The 20584-nt window shown below is 45.3% G+C and overlaps 1 protein-coding gene across 1 annotated transcript in view; it reads left to right on the forward strand.

The window, feature by feature from the left end:
- The window catches only part of SLC9A8 (solute carrier family 9 member A8), a 31499-nt gene extending 17794 nt beyond the window's left edge, over positions 1–13705 (forward strand). The window contains exons 10-16 of the mRNA XM_054173529.1: positions 2556–2661; positions 4926–5042; positions 6679–6761; positions 8834–8945; positions 9361–9581; positions 10772–10918; positions 12158–13705. Coding sequence (XP_054029504.1) covers positions 2556–2661; positions 4926–5042; positions 6679–6761; positions 8834–8945; positions 9361–9581; positions 10772–10918; positions 12158–12265 — 894 coding nt within the window. The 3' untranslated portion in view covers positions 12266–13705. The remainder of the gene's footprint in view (positions 1–2555; positions 2662–4925; positions 5043–6678; positions 6762–8833; positions 8946–9360; positions 9582–10771; positions 10919–12157) is intronic.
- The last annotated feature ends 6879 nt before the right edge of the window (positions 13706–20584 follow it).

Raw genomic sequence — 20584 nt, forward strand, 5'->3', positions numbered from 1 at the left:
TAACCTCCAGCCTAAACGACCCCTGGCGCAGCTTGAGACTGTGTCCTCTTGTTCTGGTGCTGGTTGCCTGGGAGAAGAGACCAACCTCTGCCTGTCTACAGCCTCCCTTAAGGTAGCTGTAGAGAGCAATGAGGTCACCCCTGAGTCTCCTCTTCTCCAGGCTAAGCAACCCCAGCTCCCTCAGTCTCTCCTCATAGGGCTTGTGCTCCAAACCCCTTACCAACTTCGTTGCCCTTCTCTGGACACGCTCCAGCAAGTCAACATCCTTCCTGTATAAACTGATGAACTTCAACATTCTAATGGTATTTTTCTTTCTCATCTTCTCCAGCATTTCTTAGGGAACATTTCTTATTAGACATCATTTGGTTGGCTGAGGATTTTCTCCTCATTTTGGTTTTATGTTCATGTTCATTTAAACGGTTACATCAGATTTTGATGAACATAATGAAGGTCTGAAATGCAGTATAGTAGCTTACATTATGTGCATTGGAGAGGTAGAATGTATGGTAATTGTTCTGTAAATTCCAAATAGATTCATTCCATTTCAATACTGATCCATTTTTAAAAGCACATGGCTCATTTTTCACATATATAAACCAGTTAATTAGAAAGAAAAAGCTGCTTTTCCTGAGGGCTTTTGAGTCAGACCAGCTCATTTGTCCCTCTCTATCACATTCAGGCAGCTGAATACAGATCCTGTCCTGTTTAGATTTATGTTGAGTTATATTTTTCCTCTTACACTTGCATGAATTGGTTGCTAAACAACCCAGAATCTTCTCTGCTGAGATAAGGAAGGATGTTTGTTGTAAGCCTTTGCTACTTTTCAGAGCTTGTTTAACGTTAACACTGACTTCACTGCAAGTAACCTTTTGTGCTAGGCTTGCACAGCAGTTACTCATGGCATCTGAGACATACTGTTAGGCACTTTGTTTGTAAATAACAAGAGCAGAGTGTTTGATTAAATAGGGACATAATTCCTTGCTTGGTTCATTAACCTGATTCCATGAACTTTTAAATGATTTGTTGGACGCGATGATCTTGAAGGTCTCTTCCAACCTGGTTTATTCTATGTATTCTATGTATTAATCACAACAAAAGAGGGAGGCAGGTGTTCAACATTTCTCACTGATACCTAAATGATATAGTTTAGTAGTCATGGTAGTTGGGTTATGGTTGGACTTCATGATCTTAAAGGTCTCTTTCAACCTTAATGATTCTGTGACTCTATGATAATAAAACACAGAAAATCAGTTTCTTTTCCCTATTACAGTTATCTGTGCCTCAAAGTCTTTCATTTACCCTCACTGAGCATGCAACATATCAGTGCAGCAAAGGGCATCTCTTAGTAACTGCCAGCAGAAAAATATAGCTGAAGGTTGTTGCTGGAAGAATGTGAATTTCCGCATCGCAGGCATCCAATCCTCTGAATTTTAACAAAGATGGTAGGTAGGGTATTTTAAGTATTAAGGCAAGGATGTGTAACATTCTCACTGTTAATGTTACTGAAAATCTGCTATATCTGTTTGAAAGTAACTTTAAGCCTAGGACTGAACAGAGGAGTTTACTTGCACACTTAGTGTGGCAAATATTGGTGTCTGAGGCAAAATCTGCTTCTACATGGCAGCTGTGCTGCAGAACCCTGCATGACATGCAAAGCAGAGCTTGCAGTCCTTGACAAATGTCTGTATTTATGACTACAAATATAAAGTAAGTTTTCAATATCTTATAAGGACATTATTTTTGTTAAAACATAAATGAGAGCTATTTTACTTTCAATGTGCTATTTCATAGCTCTTGTCTGGTTTTAGAAAAGCCTTTACTATTTAATGATTCTCTGTGGATTTTCTGCAGTAGCTTTGGAGCAGAGATTTCCAAGACTGAATGTGCAGGCAAAAGGTCCTTCTAGACCCACACCATCAGTTTGGCCTGTTGTTATCAGCACTGTGTAGATACTTCAGCCACAGATCTTTTCATTCAGTAGGTCTGTCCCTTCTGATAAACTTCTACCGGTAGTGGCTTCTAAAAGAAACACACCTTATAAAATAAGGAACCTTTGATCTGCTTTCCAATACCTGAAGGGATCCAAGAGGAAGGCTATAAAGGGACTTTTTGTAAGGGTATCTAGCAATAGCACAAGGAAAAATGGTTTTAAGCTGAGGAAGAGCAGCTTTAGACTGGATCTTAGGAAAAAGTTCTTCAGTACAAGGTGGTGAGACTGGAAGAGATTGCTCAAAGAGGTTGTGGGTGCCTCCTCCCTAGGGGTGTTTAAGGCCAAGCTGGATGAAGTCTTGAGCAGCTGAGTCTAGTTGAGAGATCTCCAAGTTGATCTAGTTGATGATCTCTTGATGAAAGCTGATGAAGGTCCCTTCCAACTTGTGCCATTCTCTGATGGCATGGAAGCACTAATCTTTCCACACTTGAGTCAAAGGCCACTACGTAGAATTCATTCAGCAGATAAGTAATCACAGGCAATAAGTAATCACAAGCAAAGACACAGATGTAAATTTTTCTCTCATATTTTAATTTACATTTTTCCCTAACATCTTCATGTGTACGTGCTGAAGCACATTGATTTAAGGAAGACACCCTCCCTAGAGTTTGGGATGATGATTATCTTTGCTTACCTTCCTTATGGACTTGCAGAAGGTATCTCACTCTCAGGTGAGTAGCAAACTAAGCATGTGCTGGTTTCTCTGATAAATTTACAGAGTAGGCATTATTTGTGTCTAAGAGGGCCCCTGGTTTTTCAATTTTTCTTGTTTAACCTGGGCCTTAACTTTTAACTTCAAAGAAATTCTTATTCTCTACCTCATGTTCTAATAGTACAATAAAGGTAGTTACACTTTTCATAAGCATTCCTTAACCAACATAAATACTTACATTCTCCCCAGTTACCTCTGGCTAACACTGAATTAAAGTTTCAGCTGCACACTGAAATGTTCAGCTTGCTACCCTGCAGCCATTTTCCTGCCTGTCCTTCAGTTCCATTGGGCAGCTCAGGAGAGACTGCTGAGTCTTTTGTATATCTGAATACTTGATAGAAGTTTTGCTGAGGACCACAAAAAGAGGTTCATAGGTCTACTTATTCCATCATTCTGCAGATTCAGGTACAAATACAGGGTCCAGTCCTGTTGGCTGCCCAATGTCTCTGACTTTTGCTAATTTAAGTGAGGTGTTTTAAAGGCTGTCAGTTTCTTGTCTCATTTCTCAAAGCAGGAAGGAATGCAACACTTTGTATAATGCAAATAGCTGGAGAAACTCCTTGGTTCTGGTTTTATTTTTTTTCTTGGGTTGTTTGTTGTTTGGGGTTTTTATTAAGTGCATTAAAAGATAGATGTGCTCTACAGTTGGGACTGCATAAGAAGGTTGTGAGGAATAGATTGCTTGTAAATGAGCTACAGGTATGAAATCAGACTTTCTGAAAATACACCTGTGAGCTAATGAAAATATTTTGGAATGGATCTGCAGCAGCTCTTATCAGTATAGCTTCCCTGATGGCAGTGGGGTTGTATTTTTTCACAGGTATGAAGATGTGGCCCTTTAATCATGGTAGTTTCACAGTCAGGATGTGTAATCCTAATGTAAACATTCCATTCTGCTCACTTGCATCCAGAACTACTCTTGTGTTTATATAGGCCAACACATATGTAGGGGAATTAAATTATATGAGACCTCAGTAAGCAATTTGATATGTTAAAATATTTGTATTGCTGTCAAACCAAGCTTTGCCTTGTGATGAGATCGTTCTGGAGGGTCTCAGCACTTGGGCTTTTCTATTTCCAATTTCTATTGGTTATTGATATAAAATCATAAGAAAATATTACAGAATGCCAGTGCCATTGCATTGTATAACCAACACATCTGTGTGTTGCTATGCACTGAAAGAGCATTTACAGTAAGATTCCTAGTTAGCTGCTCTCAGGATGATCGAGATTCTTTGTTGGTTTCTTTATAAAGACAGCTTCTCTGTTTTGCTCAAGTGCTTTCAAGAGTGACTTCTCCAGAAATACAAACTTTGCATGACCTTAGTCAGGTTACCTGTGTTTCAAACAAAGGATTTGCTTTACCTCACCTATACTAATCCTTCCAGTTGTGCCCATCAGGGCCACTCCTGGGCATGTAGCTGCAAATACTTCTAGTCTTTTAAACCTCCCTTGTTTGGGGCAAAGCAGGCATACTCCCACATGTCATCCTGTCCTTCAGCTCTGCATTGCAATTGATTTCTTCTGTCAGTTGTCAGTATATGTTGTCAGTTTTGGTGAGTTGCTTCCTCACAAGGAGTACTGTAGTTGTTCCTCAAGTGGACTGCTAAATGTTTCTATAATCTTAACCATCATCTCAAGTGACATCCTGCACAGGTGTACATCTATGCAGTATCCATGCAAGTGCTTAGAACTTCCTTTAAGATGCACAGCTCCTTAGGAACAGTGACTAATTGACAGTGTTTGTGGTATGTCTTGAGCAATTAGCAAAAGAGGTTGAAATTCTGATTCTTCTCACAAATGACCAAGAGCTGAGAAGCAAGGTAGATGGGGGGGAAAAAACCTTATACAAATCAGGGCTTTGTGCAATACAGTGGCCTTGGTTAGCAATTGCTGTACCTCTGCTTAAGCTGTGGATGTTGCTAGAGCAACTAAACTCTATAGTGGAAGATGTGGTGGCTTTTCCTGTAGCTGATAGTTGAGATTAGTCTCTGTAGTAACAGATGGTGAGTGACCCTTTCTGCTGGAGGCTAGGGGCATTCTGCACAGTAGCATTCTTTGCAGACCCTTTGTGGACCAGTGGAACTAGACCAGTATGAGTAACAATGGCACTAGAAACCACACTTAGTGCTTCATAAGCTTTGGTGTTCCTAGGGCTATAAACAAATACTTGCAGAGTTCAAGCTGTTGTTCTTCTGTTGACTGCCTCATTTTTATCTGCAGGTATCATGGCAATCCTCTTCTCTGGCATCGTGATGTCTCACTACACACACCACAACTTGTCCCCAGTCACACAGATTCTAATGCAGCAGACTCTGAGAACTGTTGCTTTTATGTGTGGTAGGTGCTACCTACTATTAATATCTAATACTAATAGTTCAAAATTGTGTTTGCCTGAAATGGTGATTCTGATGGGAGCAGCAGAGGTGTGAATTCTCTTCAAGCTATTTGTATGTCAGTGGTACATGTCTCTAAAAGAAGAATTCCTTATAGTGGAGGCTGGCAGGCAGTTGAAAGTCACCTTTCCTGCCATGCTGGATAAAACATGCAGCAAATCTCTCTCTCCCCTCCTGCAGGCTTCTGCTAAGATTTGCCACAAGACTGATAACTGAATAGATATTTTTGACTCCTGCATTCCTCTGGTCTATTTTTAGTTTTGAGATGGATTTTTATCAGTATTTTGTATCTAGAGAGCTACTTGCAAAAACCAAGAGCTTCACAAATAGAGAAGGTTTTGGGAGTAGTCCAGTAGCCTATGTCCTTTTACAAGCCAAACTCTCAAAGAAATTACATGCTTCTGTATTAGAAATGCATCCCTTGTTTTTAGGAGGTGGCATGCATATGTTCTGTATTGCAGGAAGATGCATTTGGATCATGGCTGTGCAGTGGCCTTGCTACACGCTAAACAGAATCACAGAATCACCAAGGTTGGAAGATCATCAAGTCCAACCTGTCACCACAGACCTCATGACTAAACCATGGCACCAAATGCCACATCCAATCCCCTCTTGAACACCTCCAGGGATGGTGACTCCACCACCTCCCACTCATTACCCAAACACCAGTAGCTCATCAGGGTTTGGCCTTAAATCTATTACAAATGCTACCCACCTCCCCACCACCCCCCCAAAGTGTTCATTGAGGTCACTGTAAAGTTATTTAAGATGCTGTCCAAATTCATACACATTTGCAGCAGGTTTTGAACCTGCAAGTGTAAGTAGCCAAAGCATGACCCAATGGCATCTTCCACTGCACTAACTCAAGCATTGCTGCTGTCTATCCAAAACTGGCCTGTTTTTAACTGCCTTTATGATAAGGAACCTACCTTGCTAGAACAGCAGCGGCCTGATGAAACATCTTGACTCAGCAGATCTCTGCTGCCAATGGGTTTGTTCTGTGGAAATAAAATGTTTGGATTGCTGTAGTCATTGTGCCGTGGTGGTTCTGCTGCAGCTTTGCAAACATCACTTCTAGAGGTTATTAGAGTACACAAGGGATGTTGGACCATACAGTGCAGTAGTTCATTACAAAGCAAGCCATGAACTGCTGCCATTTCTGAAAATGGAATGAACTGAATGCTTTATAATAGCATTCAAGTTGCAATATGTGAGATTGTGCCTGACATTTCGGTTTCATGGGGAGCCTGATTCAGAGCTACAGAAACCGTTAGCAGTCACTCCTGTAGGTTGTGTTCTGCAGCTTGTCCTATATTCCTCAAGTAAAAAATTCCTCCATCTAGAACCAGGATTTGCCAGCTTTGTTCACAGCCATCACTAATTTACAGCTGAAAAAAGCCTACATGCCGACTAAGGTGCTCTTCACTGACAGCAAGAGTGTAGGAATCCAGCCTTTCACGCCTATTTTGTGCTTTCAGAAATCAGGCAATACCATTTCATGTCCTTGTGTAGTGACTTACAATAGGATGAGAGAAGGCTTTACAGAACTGGATCTCTAAGATGTGATTTCTCTTTTTCAGAAACCTGTGTTTTTGCATTTCTCGGCCTGTCCATTTTTAGTTTCCCTCACAAGTTTGAGATGTCCTTTGTCATCTGGTGCATAGTAGGTATCTGCTTTCTTCTGTACTTGTTGGGATGTGGGTTTGGTACTGGGGAGGAGGGGGAATCACCTTACAGTTAAAATGTTTTAGGATACTTATATTTCACAGGTTGGGAAAATACTTTTTTACATTGCACAAAGTTAGGTCTCACTGTTAGCATGAAATGCTCTCAGCACTTTGGTGTACAAATACATCAGCCTTCTTTTAGGAATTCCAGCTTGCTGTTACTTTGGAACCATCCTAAGATTATTAAAAGCAAGGAGAGGACTCTTGCTTGTGTTTACCCTGTTAGATTGATTAAAATAAATCTCATAAGATGTTGAGGTTGTACATGCCACTTCCAGAAGTTATTTTACCAGGAAGCAGTCCTGAGTTTTTATGTATGTGAGAATGGGCAGCTCAGAGAATAGAATAGAATAGAATAGAATAGAATAGAATAGAATAGAATAGAATAGAATTGAATTGAATTGAATTGAATTGAATTGAATTGAATTGAATTGACCAGGTTGGAAAAGACCTTTTTGATCATCGAGTCCAACCTATCATCCAACACTCACTAATCAACTAAACCATGGCACCAAGTGCCCTATCTAGTCTCTTCCTAAACACCTCCAGTGATGGTGATTCCACCACCTCCCTGGGCAGCCCATTCCAACGGCCAATCTCTCTTTCTGTGAAGAACTTCTTCCTAACATCCAGCCTAAACCTCCCCTGGTGCAACTTGAGACTGTGTCCTCTTGTTCTGGTGCTGGCCAACCAGGAGAAGAGACCAACCCCCCCACCTGGCTACAACCTCCCTTCAAGAAGCTTCAGAGCAAAGCAGTATCAAACTCTGCTCCATCTCTTCAGGATTACAGCTTTTGAGGCTGTCTCCTGTGTCACTGTAGTTTGTTTACATGAAACAACTTAGCCCATACATTGGTTTTTCACTCTGAGCTCACCTTCGAAGTCCTTACTCGGACCCTCTTCAATGGGTATTTGTTAATTGACTCCACTCTTAATTCTTCCTTTTCTTTGGTTCTTTATTTCAGTGTAGTTGTGTGTAGTGGCATTTGGAAGTGTGTTTCAGGTGGAGGTTACCTACATCTGTTGCTGTTGTAACTATTCAAGTTATGAGAGTCAAGAGAGAGCACTGTGAATCCTGTTTCCAGTTGCACACAGTGATGTATCCTAGCACAGTTTAGTCTGTGGTTCAAGGGAAGAATTATCTGCAATTTACAGATAGTGCTATCAGCATGGGGAACTGCTCTCACTGCATTACACCCAACTTCCTTATCTAATGTATATCTAAGGTGTGACACTTCCTTCTGGGTAACATTCTCCTCACAGGCATAATGTAAATTGCGTAATTTGGGGGTGATTCATAAAGAAAAACAGCACAGCCCTTCAAGGATCCTGCTGACTAATTCTAGGATATTTACCTTATCAAGGTCTGTTTATGGTGGAGCTTAAAAGCAATGGCATTGTGAAAACCTTTGCTTTTCTAAGTTAGAGTTTTCCCTGTGTTTGTTCATTGTTTGCCATTAAATCAATTGTGCTTTTTTTTTTTTTCCTTTTTATTTTCCTCTCAAAGTGTTGCTTCAGTGTGTGGTGTGTTTTATAACCATACCCAGGGAAGTGGGGAACTGGATTACATGCTGTGTATTTGGCTTCTGGCCTTTTTCTCTGAGGAACTAGTCCATGGGGAGACAATAGAAATATCTTACTGCCTCTTAGCTGCTGTGCCAAGGGAATGATTAAAGGAGCTGAACTGAGGAGAACTTTTACCCAAAGCAATTCTGGGTCTCCCTGGAACGCCTCTTGGGTTTAATTTATTTACTATAAGTAAAGTAGTGTCTGCTCCCTGTCATTGACAAGTCTGGTGTAGTTTCAGCTAAGCAAAATGTTTAAAAAGTTAAATTTCACATTTTCCTCTGCAGAGAGATTTCTTCAGGTGAGTTTAGCAGCAGAACCTTCTTGCAAAACTCAGGAGTGAAAAAAGCATACTCACCTTGCCCTGTACAGAGCAGATGCAGCTGGGTCCTGTGAGAACCCAACACATCAATGGTCTCTTGCTTTTGTTTCTGTTTTTCAGGTACTTGTTCTGTTTGGTAGAGCAGTGAATATTTTCCCACTCTCCTACCTACTCAACTTCTTCCGTGATCACAAAATCACCCCCAAGATGATGTTTATCATGTGGTTTAGTGGTGAGTTGAAGCTCAAAGTAGGGAAGAACTGGGAAAAGGTTTTCTCTTTTTCATTGTGTAAGCTGCTCTGGGAAGAATTTGGTTTCCATGTGTTGAGCAAAACTCAGCTGACCATTTGCACTGTTCTCTAAACCCAAGTGCAACAGGTCTGTTCTCTTTCCCCTTTGGCTGGAGGCCTACGCAGCGGTGATGCCCTCTGAAGCTTTTCCGCAGGGTCTGCTTTTCTTTCCAGGTCTAACAGTTTACAGTTTGAACAACAGTTATCTGGAGAGCTCAGATGCACTTAAGATAAAGGGACATAGTATGGGATTGTAAAAATCTTTTTAAAGATAGGGAATTCCTCCTGAGTTATCAGGGTGCTGAGGACCATTGTAGCTGCTGAGTCAATCTTTGGTTTACTGTTCTCCCTGATAAGGTTTGCGTGGCGCAATTCCCTACGCCCTCAGCCTCCACTTGGGCTTGGAACCAATTGAGAAGCGACAGCTCATTGGGACAACAACAATCATCATAGTGCTGTTCACAATTCTGCTGCTGGGAGGAGGAACCATGCCCCTCATCAGACTGATTGATATTGAGGACTCCAAAGCACGCAAGAGAAACAAGAAGGACATTAATCTCAGCAAGACAGAGAAGATGGTTGGTTTGGGGGTTTTGTTCAGGGGATCACTGTCGGGCTTGGGGTTTTTTTATGTTGTTTGCTTTGTTGGGTTTTGGGGGTTTTTTCTTTGTACTTTTGACATTTTCCAAGACTAGTACATTATTTTTCACTAAAAAGTGAAGTGAAAGCTGTGGGAGAAGCCAAGGTGGAAGGGAAAAGCCAAGGTGGAAGGGAAAAGCCAAGGTGGAAGGGAAAAGCCAAGGTGGAAGGGAAAAGCCAAGGTGGAAGGGAAAAGCCAAGGTGGAAGGGAAAAGCCAAGGTATATAATTTTCAGGTATCCCAAAGGCAGAGCTTAGTTAATGTTTACACAAAATAATTGTTTGGACAAAGGGAGGAGAAACAGTCTCTTAACTCAGTCTAATTATAAACTGATCCATACAAATGGAAGTAACCCCTGCAAAAGCATAAAGCAGATGATACAGGACTGAGTCATATACAGAGGGAAAGCAGCTAGTGCAGTGTGAGTCATGAATTAATCATAAAAGGCAGATGGGAATTATTTTGAAAAAGTCAAAGCAAAAGCCATGAGAAGGTGGTAACAGCAGCACCCCTCTGACTGGGTTTTATTTTAAAGCTAAGCAAGAGTACTGAAGAAAATGTGACAGCTAGTCTGAACCCTTGTGTGCAAAAGGCTGGAGTACAGAAACTATCACAAGGCATTTACCTGCTTCCCCTCAAAGAATACCTGCAGGGTATCGTTCTCTGGGGTCTGAAGAGCAGCTCCTTTTGGTGTGAGGTTTCCAAAAGCTTGCAGGATTGAGATTTACGGTACTCTGTCCAGGTAGGGAGATGTGTACAGGAAGGGCAGAGGGATAGGGTGTGTTTTGATACACAGCTCTGTTCTGACATTGGTGTTGCTAGCTGGATAAAATCATCACCCAGCTCACAAGAGAAAGCCTGCACACCAGAAATCTGATCTCAGCAATAGTAACAGTACAAAACATGGAGGTCTTTCACCTTTCAGCACGAAGAGGGAAGCGAAGTGTAGCTCTGGGTGTCAACAGCTGGACAGATTGATACAGCCTACCAGGATGCGGTGATAATTTCCATGTCATTCTAGCATGGGAATTGGTTGTGAGGAGTGAGAGCACAGAGCAAAGCACTGAAGCAAGCTGGAGGGGTGGCTGCCACATTTCTCAGGTTACTCTGATGTTTGTGATCTTTCTAGGGAAATACCATAGAATCTGAACATTTGTCAGAGCTCACAGAGGAGGAGTATGAAGCCCAGTACATAAAACGCCAGGACCTCAAAGGTTTTATGTGGTTTGATGCCAAGTATTTGAATCCTTTCTTCACCAGGAGACTCACACAAGAAGTAAGTCTTTCTTGTTTTCTTGAAGGAAAGAAACTGTTGTAGAATAAGTTATCACTTCACTCTGTACCATTCAGGGCTCCTAGTGTAGCCATGCAGCTTCTACATTAAGAACAGTGAGCCAGCTAATGGGTTACTTGTTCATATGTAGAACAGCTGCAATGAAAAGCTGCACTGTGAAATCACAGGTTGGATTAAGTGAGCATCTCTCAGGCCTGCCACAACTTTAGAAAGAGTATGGATTTATTGAACTGACCTCTAATCTTTCAAGTATCAGGAGTGATTGCTGTTGCTAGAAAAGCTGCTGCCACTCCCACAGAGTTTGTTCAAAGTGCTATCACACAAAGTTCCTGCTTTCTACTGTACATGGCCCTGTGAATTCTGGAGCTGCCTTTCTTCTGTAGAGTGAAGTTTTTACCTTGGAAATACAATACCAGCATTGCAGCCTTCACTTCTGAAACTTCTTCACTGGGAGACCAAGACTCTGAAGCTGTAAATGCAAAATGACACCTGACTGAATGTGTCACTTAACACCGAGTGGCTCAGGGAGGTGTAAATACTATGCCATTTGCACTCCCATGCCTCAGAAACCTGAGACTCCTTAGCTACACAATTTGCTGTTTTTCCAGTTTGCCACAGAATTAAGCATTCCTGCTGTGGAATTGATAGTTTTGTGTAAAGCCTGCACATTCCATCTTCCTAGCCTGCTCAAACATGCTATTTTTCCTCATTTTGTTTTGTTTCTTGTCAAAAGAATGTTTTCATCACTTACCCACAAAAGCCAAAGGCTTTTTTTTTTTGTGCAAAACCAACAAGGAATCCAGAAGCCAGAGCAAGCATCTGATTTGTAGTTGGTAGCCAAAAGCACAGGCTGCCATCCAGATTTCAACCAGAGGCTGGAAAAATAAGCATGTGAATCACCAAAGCAGGCCACAAGTGTCCCACTGTCCCTGGGTACACGTAGGGAAGAGTGAGATTCAAAGCCAGGCCATCCAGACAGCATTGAGATTGCTGAAAGCCACAGAGCAGGACTGTCTAGAAAACAGGTAAAAATACCTGCACCAGAAACACTCTCTGTGGAAGTAATTACTGGCTGAACGTTTTCTGGCGGAAAACAGGATCGCTTTGGGTGCTTAGAGGCCAGGAGTAGATTATTTCCCAAGGAGTATGCTAAATGAGTCTTTAACACACAAGTGGTGATGCAGAGAAGTAACAAACTGTTCTGATTTGCTTTTGCCCTAGGACTTGCATAATGGGCGCATACAGATGAAAACCCTCACAAACAAATGGTACGAGGAGGTACGGCAAGGACCCTCGGGATCCGAAGATGATGAGCAAGAGCTGCTATAGCAGACCAGGGCAGGAGTGCAATGAAGTTGTCAGTGGAAAGAGGATTTAAGTATCAAGAGTGAGACTGCACAAAAGCTGGAAAGCTAAGAATGTACTTTGATTTCAGACAAGTCTGCTACATGTTTAGGTATAAAACCGCAGATCTGCTGTGCTTGGTATTACTGGTCAGCGATGGAAAGCCTGGAGTGTCAGAGACTGGACTGAATGAAGACCCTTTCATGCAGATTTCACAGCATAGCAAACTTCATCCAGCCTGTTGAAAAGCAGAAACATCTGCCATGAAATGATGACAATATTTAAAGGGGGGAGGTCTTCTTCCTATTATGAAATCTGCTGTAAACATATGTTGAGTACAGAGCCACTCTGTGACTCTGCAAAACAGAAGGAATTGCACTTTACTCTTTTTTGTTTTTTAATGATTATTGTTTTATAGATAGATAGATTCACAGCATGGAGACTCTTGACAGTTGATACTGTGAATTTGTTTCAGCACTAGTAAGGGAATCTGACTGGAATCAATCTATGGTTTATGGGATTTGCATGTTACGAGCCCAGAGAAGATGCCTACCTTGAGAGAAAGCAGATGTTGCACATACAAGGAAGCACCTCTGAGAACTGCTGGTTTTGTCATTTAAAAAAAAATGTCTTGATTTCTATTTTATGGGATTATTTTATTTTTATACTGAGGTATTTCACCCACAGTACTGATTATATTATGGGCTGGGGGAGTGGGGGACTTGTATGACACAGTACAGGACCGCATCTGAAATTGTCATTTTTAATGTGGGTTTTTCTTCAGCTAAAGCCACTTGCAGCTGGGTTTGTGTTGCTCCTTGCTGAGACTTTGGCTTCAAATCTTAGAAAACAGCAGCTTTTGTTTTGCCTAATTGATGAAGTGCCCTTAACTCTCCAGAATTCACTAGTAGAATTTTTGAGTTCTAGTGGAAGCAAGAGCAGTGTGTGCATGAGGAAGAAGAGCCCACACAGTCTGACCCATGTGCAGAAAGGTTAACATCGCACATTGCTGAAGCAGTCTCAGTTGGGTTGTGCCAAACAGCTTCCATTAAGCTGTCCTGCTTGCTAATGTGATTTTTCTCTTCTGCCTACACTGGTTGAAAAATCAGCAGTTTCATTTCACTTCCACATGGCCCTGTCCACGAGCTCAGTTTGCATTCACCTAAACAGACCTGCAGTGTTTGTTGCACCTTTGCCGTAGTTACACAGGCAGCGCTTTGCCGTGGCTGCCAACCCAAATTCCTCCCTAGTCAGTTGCATATTCACTGTGGCAGTGTGACTTTAGTTCTGCACGTAAATCTGACAAAAAACCCACATGCTTGCTTCTGAAGGTGTAAGGCTTACATTTTTGGTCTGGTTTAGCTACTAAGGTTTTTGATCAGCTGCTTACCTGCTGGGAGGAATAAAAGTTGAAGAATGTATATGGAATCCTAAACCTGTTGTCTGAGCAGTCTTTTTCCCAAAACAACACATCCTGCTACAGCATTCCTTGTTCCCCTCCCTGCTAGTTCAAGGATCTTCTCTCTGCTACTTCCAGAGCTGAAACACACTGGTTGAAGTTGGAGTGGGGTGTGAACTCAACTTCTGGTGTTGACTGGAACACAGTTAGTGCTTGCTTTATCCTGAGGAGAGCATCTATGTAAAAATCAGGCTTTCTTTACCCTTCTAGACAACAGTAAGCTTACTTAAACTTCATTACCTGTCAGCCTTACTTGATTTCTCCAACTTGAACACCTAAGCCCAGGGGGTGGGTAGAATAGAATAGAATAGAATAGAATAGAATAGAATAGAATAGAATAGAATAGAATAGAATAGAATAGAATAGAATGGACCAGACCAGGTTGGAAAAGACCTTTGAGATCATCAAGTTCAACCTGTCACCCAACACCATCTAATCAACTAAAGAATGGCACCAAGCGCCCCATCCAGTCTCTTCCTGAATACCTCCAGTGATGGCAACTCCACCACCTCCCTGGGCAGCCCATTCCAATGGCCAGTCACTTTCTATGAAGAGCTTCTTCCTAACATCCAGCCTAAACCCCTCCTGGCACAGCTTGAGACTGTGTCCTCTTGTTCTGGTGCTGGCTGCCTGGGAGACCAACCCCCACCTGTCTACAGCCTCCCTTCAGGTGGTTGTAGAGAGCAATAAGGTCTCCCCTGAACCTTCTCTTCTCCAGGCTAAGCAACCCCAGCTCCCTCAGCCTCACCTCACAGGGGTTGTGCTCCAAACCCTGAAGAAGCTGTGGGAGTTTCTCCTGTCCGTGGAAGGTGTACAGAGATGCTGTTACAGTATCACAGTATCACAGTATAACTAAGGTTGGAAGAGACCCCAGGGATCATCAAGTCCAACCTGTCACCACAGACCTCACGACTAGACCACGGCACCAAGTGCCACATCCAGTCTCCTCTTAAACGCCTCCAGGGACGGCGACTCCACCACCTCCCTGGGCAGCACATTGCAATGACGAACGACTCACTCAGTGAAGAACTTAATCCTCACTTCGAGTCTAAACCTCCCCTGGCGCAGCTTGAGACTGTGTCCCCTTGTTCTGGTGCTGGTTGCCTGGGAGAAGAGACCAACCCCTTCCTGGCTACAACCACCTTTCAGGTAGTTGTAGAGGGCAATGAGGTCATTCCCGAGCCTTCTCTTCTCCAGACTAAACAATCCCAGCTCCCTCAGCCTCTCCTCATAGGGCTTGTGCTCAAGGCCTCTCACCAGCCCTTGTTGCCCTTGTTACGCGGGGCTTAGTGGTATTTCATGGTCATGCGAAATACAAAATGGCCTCTAATTTCTATCATCAGTGCACCTGCGACCTATTTGTACGCGGAGCAGCCCTTCGAAAACCTCCTTGCAAGGTGCGCCGGTCGTTTCCTGCCCTCTGCTGGCAGCTGGGGGGAGCGCGCCCATGTCCGCTGAGAGCCATTGCTAGCAATCATTTCACAAATTAAATGGAAGCAATTAACTGATACAGCCAGAGCTAATGAAATCACTTTGCAGTAATTAAAGTGAGGAGAACGTGGAGGGTTTAATTTAAAAGGGACCATTCTAAAACTCAGGAAAATACTGCATTTGTTAACACTTTTGAGGAAGAGAGCTCTGTTCTCTCCCAAAATCGGCACTAACTTCCTTCTTGTGGAACTAGTAGGTCAAGTTTTTAACCAATATTTCAATGGCCAATTTTCATACTCATTTATCAATATATTGGGTTCTCTGTGACAGTCAGTTCCTAGTTTGGATTTCTTCACTGAAAGTTATGTCTTAACAAAGAAAAACCTGACTTCTTCTTGGCTTGCCCTGCAGTTGCTTTCAATCACTTCCTGTTTTATCAAACCAGTATTAAGTTCTGATCCTGTTTCCACAAGTACTAACAGCCCCATCCTAATGTGGTGTCATCTGCAAACATGTGCAAGTGTAAATCTGATTATTCTTTTTCCTGCTGTCTTAAACATGGAACCACCAGGAAGTACCATTCTGATGTTCCTAATTACAGAGCCTCGAAATTCTTCCAGACAGCAAACCCAGTGGCTGTTTCTCTCGACGACATCAGGAGCCATGCAAAGGAGAGGCAGGGGAAACCCAGAGCACAGCTTTTGGCAGCTCAGAGCCTCCCAGAAGTTATTTTTCCCTCTTCCAACCTGTCCTACAGCCCTGTATTAGCTTGTGACAAGATGCCTTGAGTGCTGATGACAAAATGCATCATCCACAGTGGGAGCAGCAATGGCACCCAGAAGCTCCCACTGCTGTGAGCAAGGAGCCAGGACACCCTGCAGAGCTTCCTCCCTAGGACAGCAGGGGCTTTCACCAGACTTCACCCTGCTGCTCAAGGGAACAGCAAACACACTCGACCTCATCACCACCCTTGGCTCTGCTCCTCAGTCACTCCACTAGTCAAAATCCCCCTTGCAAAGGCCCCTCAGAGCTGCTTGATTCTTGTGGCTGCTAATGCTACAACCAGACTGACCAGCCTGACAGCAACCCATGTGCCAGGCAGGCAGGGAGGGGATGCCCCTGCCTGCCCTCCTCCCTTGCACCCCCATTGGGATGGCTGCACCAAGTGTGGCCATGCCAGCAGGCTTAGGACAGAAGCCAGCCACCCCCACCCTGCCACAGGCCACCAGCCAGGGAAAGCTCCCAGGTCTCACCCATAAAACATGATGGAGCATGTGATAGGACTCCAGCATGTCCTTCTTGCAGGCACACCACCACCACTCCTGGCCCCCACAGAATGGCATCCATTTCTGGGGGCACCCTGCATCCTGACACAGCTGTGTGGCAGTCACAGATGAAGTGATTGTTACCATAGGGACTGATTTACACACAACTTGCACTGTCTCTGAGCCTCACCTCTGCCCTGGGTGCCCAGGAGCCAGACCCCGGCCCCCAGCCTGCATGTGATTCACCAGCTGAATGCAAGCAAACACCTCCAGCTTTCCCTGCCTTGGTTTCATCATGCTGAAGATGCTATTTTTAACTCAACCACAGCAAGAGACACTCATTTATTTTAAACATTAAAGCACCTACCGGCTGTTTCTGCAGCCTCATCTACAGGCTGCCACAAAAGGATCAACAGCAACACTCATTACCTGCCATTCAGGAGCTTAACCTTTGGAATTACAGACCAGGGCTCTGAGCTTAGTTGTTAAACACTCTGCCTTTTCCCAGAGACTGCAGTCTGGAGGTGAGGTCACCCACCCCAGGAGGGAGGTTTCCACCCTCGGGGCTGTGTTTAAAAGTCAGTGGCACAGACTACAGCTGAAGACTGCACGATCTTTGAGAAGAATGGGCCACAGGAGACCATGCAGCCAGGGCACAGGCACCAGAGAGGGACAAGCACCCATCAGCTTTGTGCAACCCTTGATGTTGGAGGCACCGGGGGCCTGCATACAAAGGGTACCCGGGCATTACTTGGAATGGTGGTGCAGGCTGAGTGCAGCTCTGATGTGAGCTGTTGAGATCTCCATCAGTGATTCCCATTTGAATGTGTCCTGGAGTTGAATGAACTTGTGTGGCACCTGCTAGAAGGGCTCAGCTGCCGGGGAGGCTGGTCCTGCTGCCAGTTCTGCTGGTGGGGAGGCTGGCAGCAGCACAACAGCCAAGAGGCAGTGGCTGGAAAGGTTTGATACATTCAATTCACCACCACAGCCAGAAGTAATGAAATCACTGAAGCAATTAAGCCTGGGGAATGTTGGAGTGGGTGTATTTAAAGAGCAACCTCACTAAAACTTCAGGAGGCACCCACTACACTTGTCACAACGTCGAGTCAAGGCTTTGTCTTCCCTCAAACTACATATTAACCTCCACAGTTCCAAATCACTGGGAAAAGGCACAAGTGCTGGCACTCAGCCAGCTCCAACTGGGAAATGTAGCTAGCACAGCAGACAGGTACCAAACCCACAGCCAGACAGTCCTGGCTTGCTCCCTGCACCAGGACCAGGCTCTCACCAAGCACCCAACACAGCCCCCAGCCCCTCTTCTCAGCCAGCTCAGAGCTGGATACCAGACTACAGCAGCACCCAAAGCTGAAGAAATCAGCTCTCACACCCAGACCTACCCAAACCCTGCCCAACCACAGCACCCAGCACAGAACTCACCTAAGCTGCCATCCTCCCTGCAGCCCCACACTTGCCCCAGCAGCAGCCACCCCAGGAGCTGCCCTTGCAGTGAGCAGGTGGCTCTCATCCTCAGGTAGTTAGTAGAAATTGGTTTCACCAGCACCAGCAGGGGACACTGATGGAATCAGCACCAGCTGGGCCATGCTCCACCTCAAGGGTCTGGCCCTGCAGGTGGCAGTATCCAGGTAAGGGCAGCCACAGGAGATGCAGGGGAGAGACCCTAGTCCTGCTGTTTGGCCTGGCCACAGGTGCATGGAGTTAATGGCACTGAGTGGGATTTTGGCAAGTGGCTGCAGTGGGCTGCAGACCCCAGCAGCCTCAGTGTCTCTGTGCACAGCCAGTGCAAGGCACTCCTGGTGTTCTGTGTTCTCACCACACTGAAGATGGAGATGCTGAGCTGGGATGTTGCTGGAATAAGGAAGAACTTGAGGGATTTGGCTTTTCTTTCTTTTTTTTTCCTCCTGTCTTCTTTAGGTGATTTGTGTGGATTTTTTTATTTCACATGAGACAAAGCAGTGGGGGTTGGGGGCAGCTGGAAAGCGAATCAGGGACCCTGTGCTGTATCAGTAGCTGAATCAAGCCCAGTCCCCGAGCCCATCACAGCCTGAAGCCTCAATGTAGCTGGGGGGGTTACATCCTTGGCCCTCCAATGATCCTACAGTGGCCATGCCCTGAGAGCCCCCAGGAGATGGCAGCAGCCCTTCGTGTTCATGTCCTCTGATGGAAAATCAGCCCTTGGCTAACTTTCTGGAGTCTCCTTTCCTCGCAGGGTGGCCACAGGCAGCAGGTACGGGGGCTTGGCTGAGCCCCAACTCACAGCAGTGTGGCAGGAACCTGTCCCCACCAGCCACACCATTGCTGCTTCATCCCACAGGAGGCAGGTTGGTGCTGGGGCAGGAGGGGCTTGCTTGCCCCGGGGGTCTGTCCCCTGGCCGATGGCTCCCTCACCAACCTGCCCACACTCCCCACACCACACAGCACAGCCACATTCCCATCTGTCCTGAAGCACGGCTGCTGACACAGAACCCAACCAAGTCCAAGACCACTTTTGCATGAGGTAATTTACTTCAGAGATGTACAGCTTCTGGAACACAATGACTGCTCAGCAGAGACACTTGAGTGTTTGTGATTCCCTCGTGTGCCAGGGTGCCTGGGGTGAGGCATGGGGAGCAGCACCCTGAGCTGTTGTGGGGGACAGGGCCAGACATCTGTGACCCAGGCCAGGGGGTGACTGACCCTTCTAGAAATCTGCACCTGCATGTCCCCTCTCTTCACTGGCTGCTTGATTTTTCTTGGCTTGTTTGTAGCACTTTGCAAATCCTGCACATCTCTGGGCTGGGTGGGGGCTCTTTGCATAGCAGGAGTGGGAAGAGAAGGTGGCAGCATCACTCCCCACATGGCCTTTCAGTTATGGGCATGAACCCTGCTCTGCCCCAACCCTCTGCATCTGCAGGTAGCACACACAGGCAAAACCATCCCAGGAAGATGCAAGCGCACCCCAGAGGTATCAATAACCCTCCCTTGTCACAGGCCAGTCAAAGCAGCTATGTGGAGATATCTAAGGGGCAAAAGCAAGTGACACGACTGCCGTGCTGTCGTGCTAATGAGGGCTGGGGCTAATGAGGGCTGGGCAGCAGCAGGCGGTAACCATGATGCAGGGCAAGCAAAGGAAGGGCCCCACCCACGCCCACCACCCTTTGCTACTTTGCAGCAGCCACCTTCCTCACCACAGAGCTCACACCAGCCCCACTGCCACCCATGCTGGAGCTGGACCATGACAGCAAGGCCAAAACACTCCAGTATTTTTAATGCCTATGTTAGGTGGTACCAAGCTTGCATCTTGCATGGGATGGTCATGGGCACCTTCTGCCTGCCCCTGAGAACACACCTCTGGATCTCTGCACAGCCCTGCAGCAGGAGGGCCTTTGTCAATGCTGGATGCCCTGGGTAGAGAAGAGGCTGCTTTATCTCTGTTAAGAAAAGGCAGTTCTGGGAGTGACTGCTAAAAATAGCCTTTTCTGTAGCTGGAGAGTGGAGAGAACAGGGAGAGCATGGGGTCAGCTTACAGGCAGGGCTGGCAGGGCTGGCAGAGCTGGCAGGGCTGGCAAGCAGAGCTGGCAGGCAGAACTATAGGCAGATCACAGGCAGTGGTGGCACTGGGAGCAGCATCTGTTTCCCAGCACTTGGTGCAGAAAATGGTTTGCTCTTCCCATTTGGCACATCCATGATTTCATGTTGAAGCCCTGGGATGGTTTGTGGTATGGGGTTTTTTATTACTCAGTGACAATGTAAAACACTTCCACAAGTAACTGGCTAGATGCCAGCGGGCAGCCAGTTCCCACATCTGCTACTGAGTCTTCTTGCCACCTTGAATGTATCTTCTCATTTTGGGGGGGATAACCAGCCCCCTCCCTTCAGCACTCCCTGGCTGTGCTATTCAGTCCCTGCAAAGCGAAACGAGTTCCTGCCATGCCTGAGGCTGGTCACACGAGCAGCTTGGTGGTAGGAGTGGGACAGGGAGCCCCTGACCTTAGCCCCAGTTAAGCTTTACCCCAGGGCTGCCAGCTTGCTATGGGAGAGAGATGGCTGCAAGCCTGCCCTGCACCTGCCACAGTGAGCAAGGGGACATGGGGACTCTCCTGTCGGTGGCTCTGCATCAGGCCCTCTCACATCCTCTTGGCCCTTTTCATC

This window comes from Dryobates pubescens, chromosome 26, assembly GCF_014839835.1.
Source record: "Dryobates pubescens isolate bDryPub1 chromosome 26, bDryPub1.pri, whole genome shotgun sequence".
NCBI lineage: Eukaryota > Metazoa > Chordata > Aves > Piciformes > Picidae > Dryobates > Dryobates pubescens.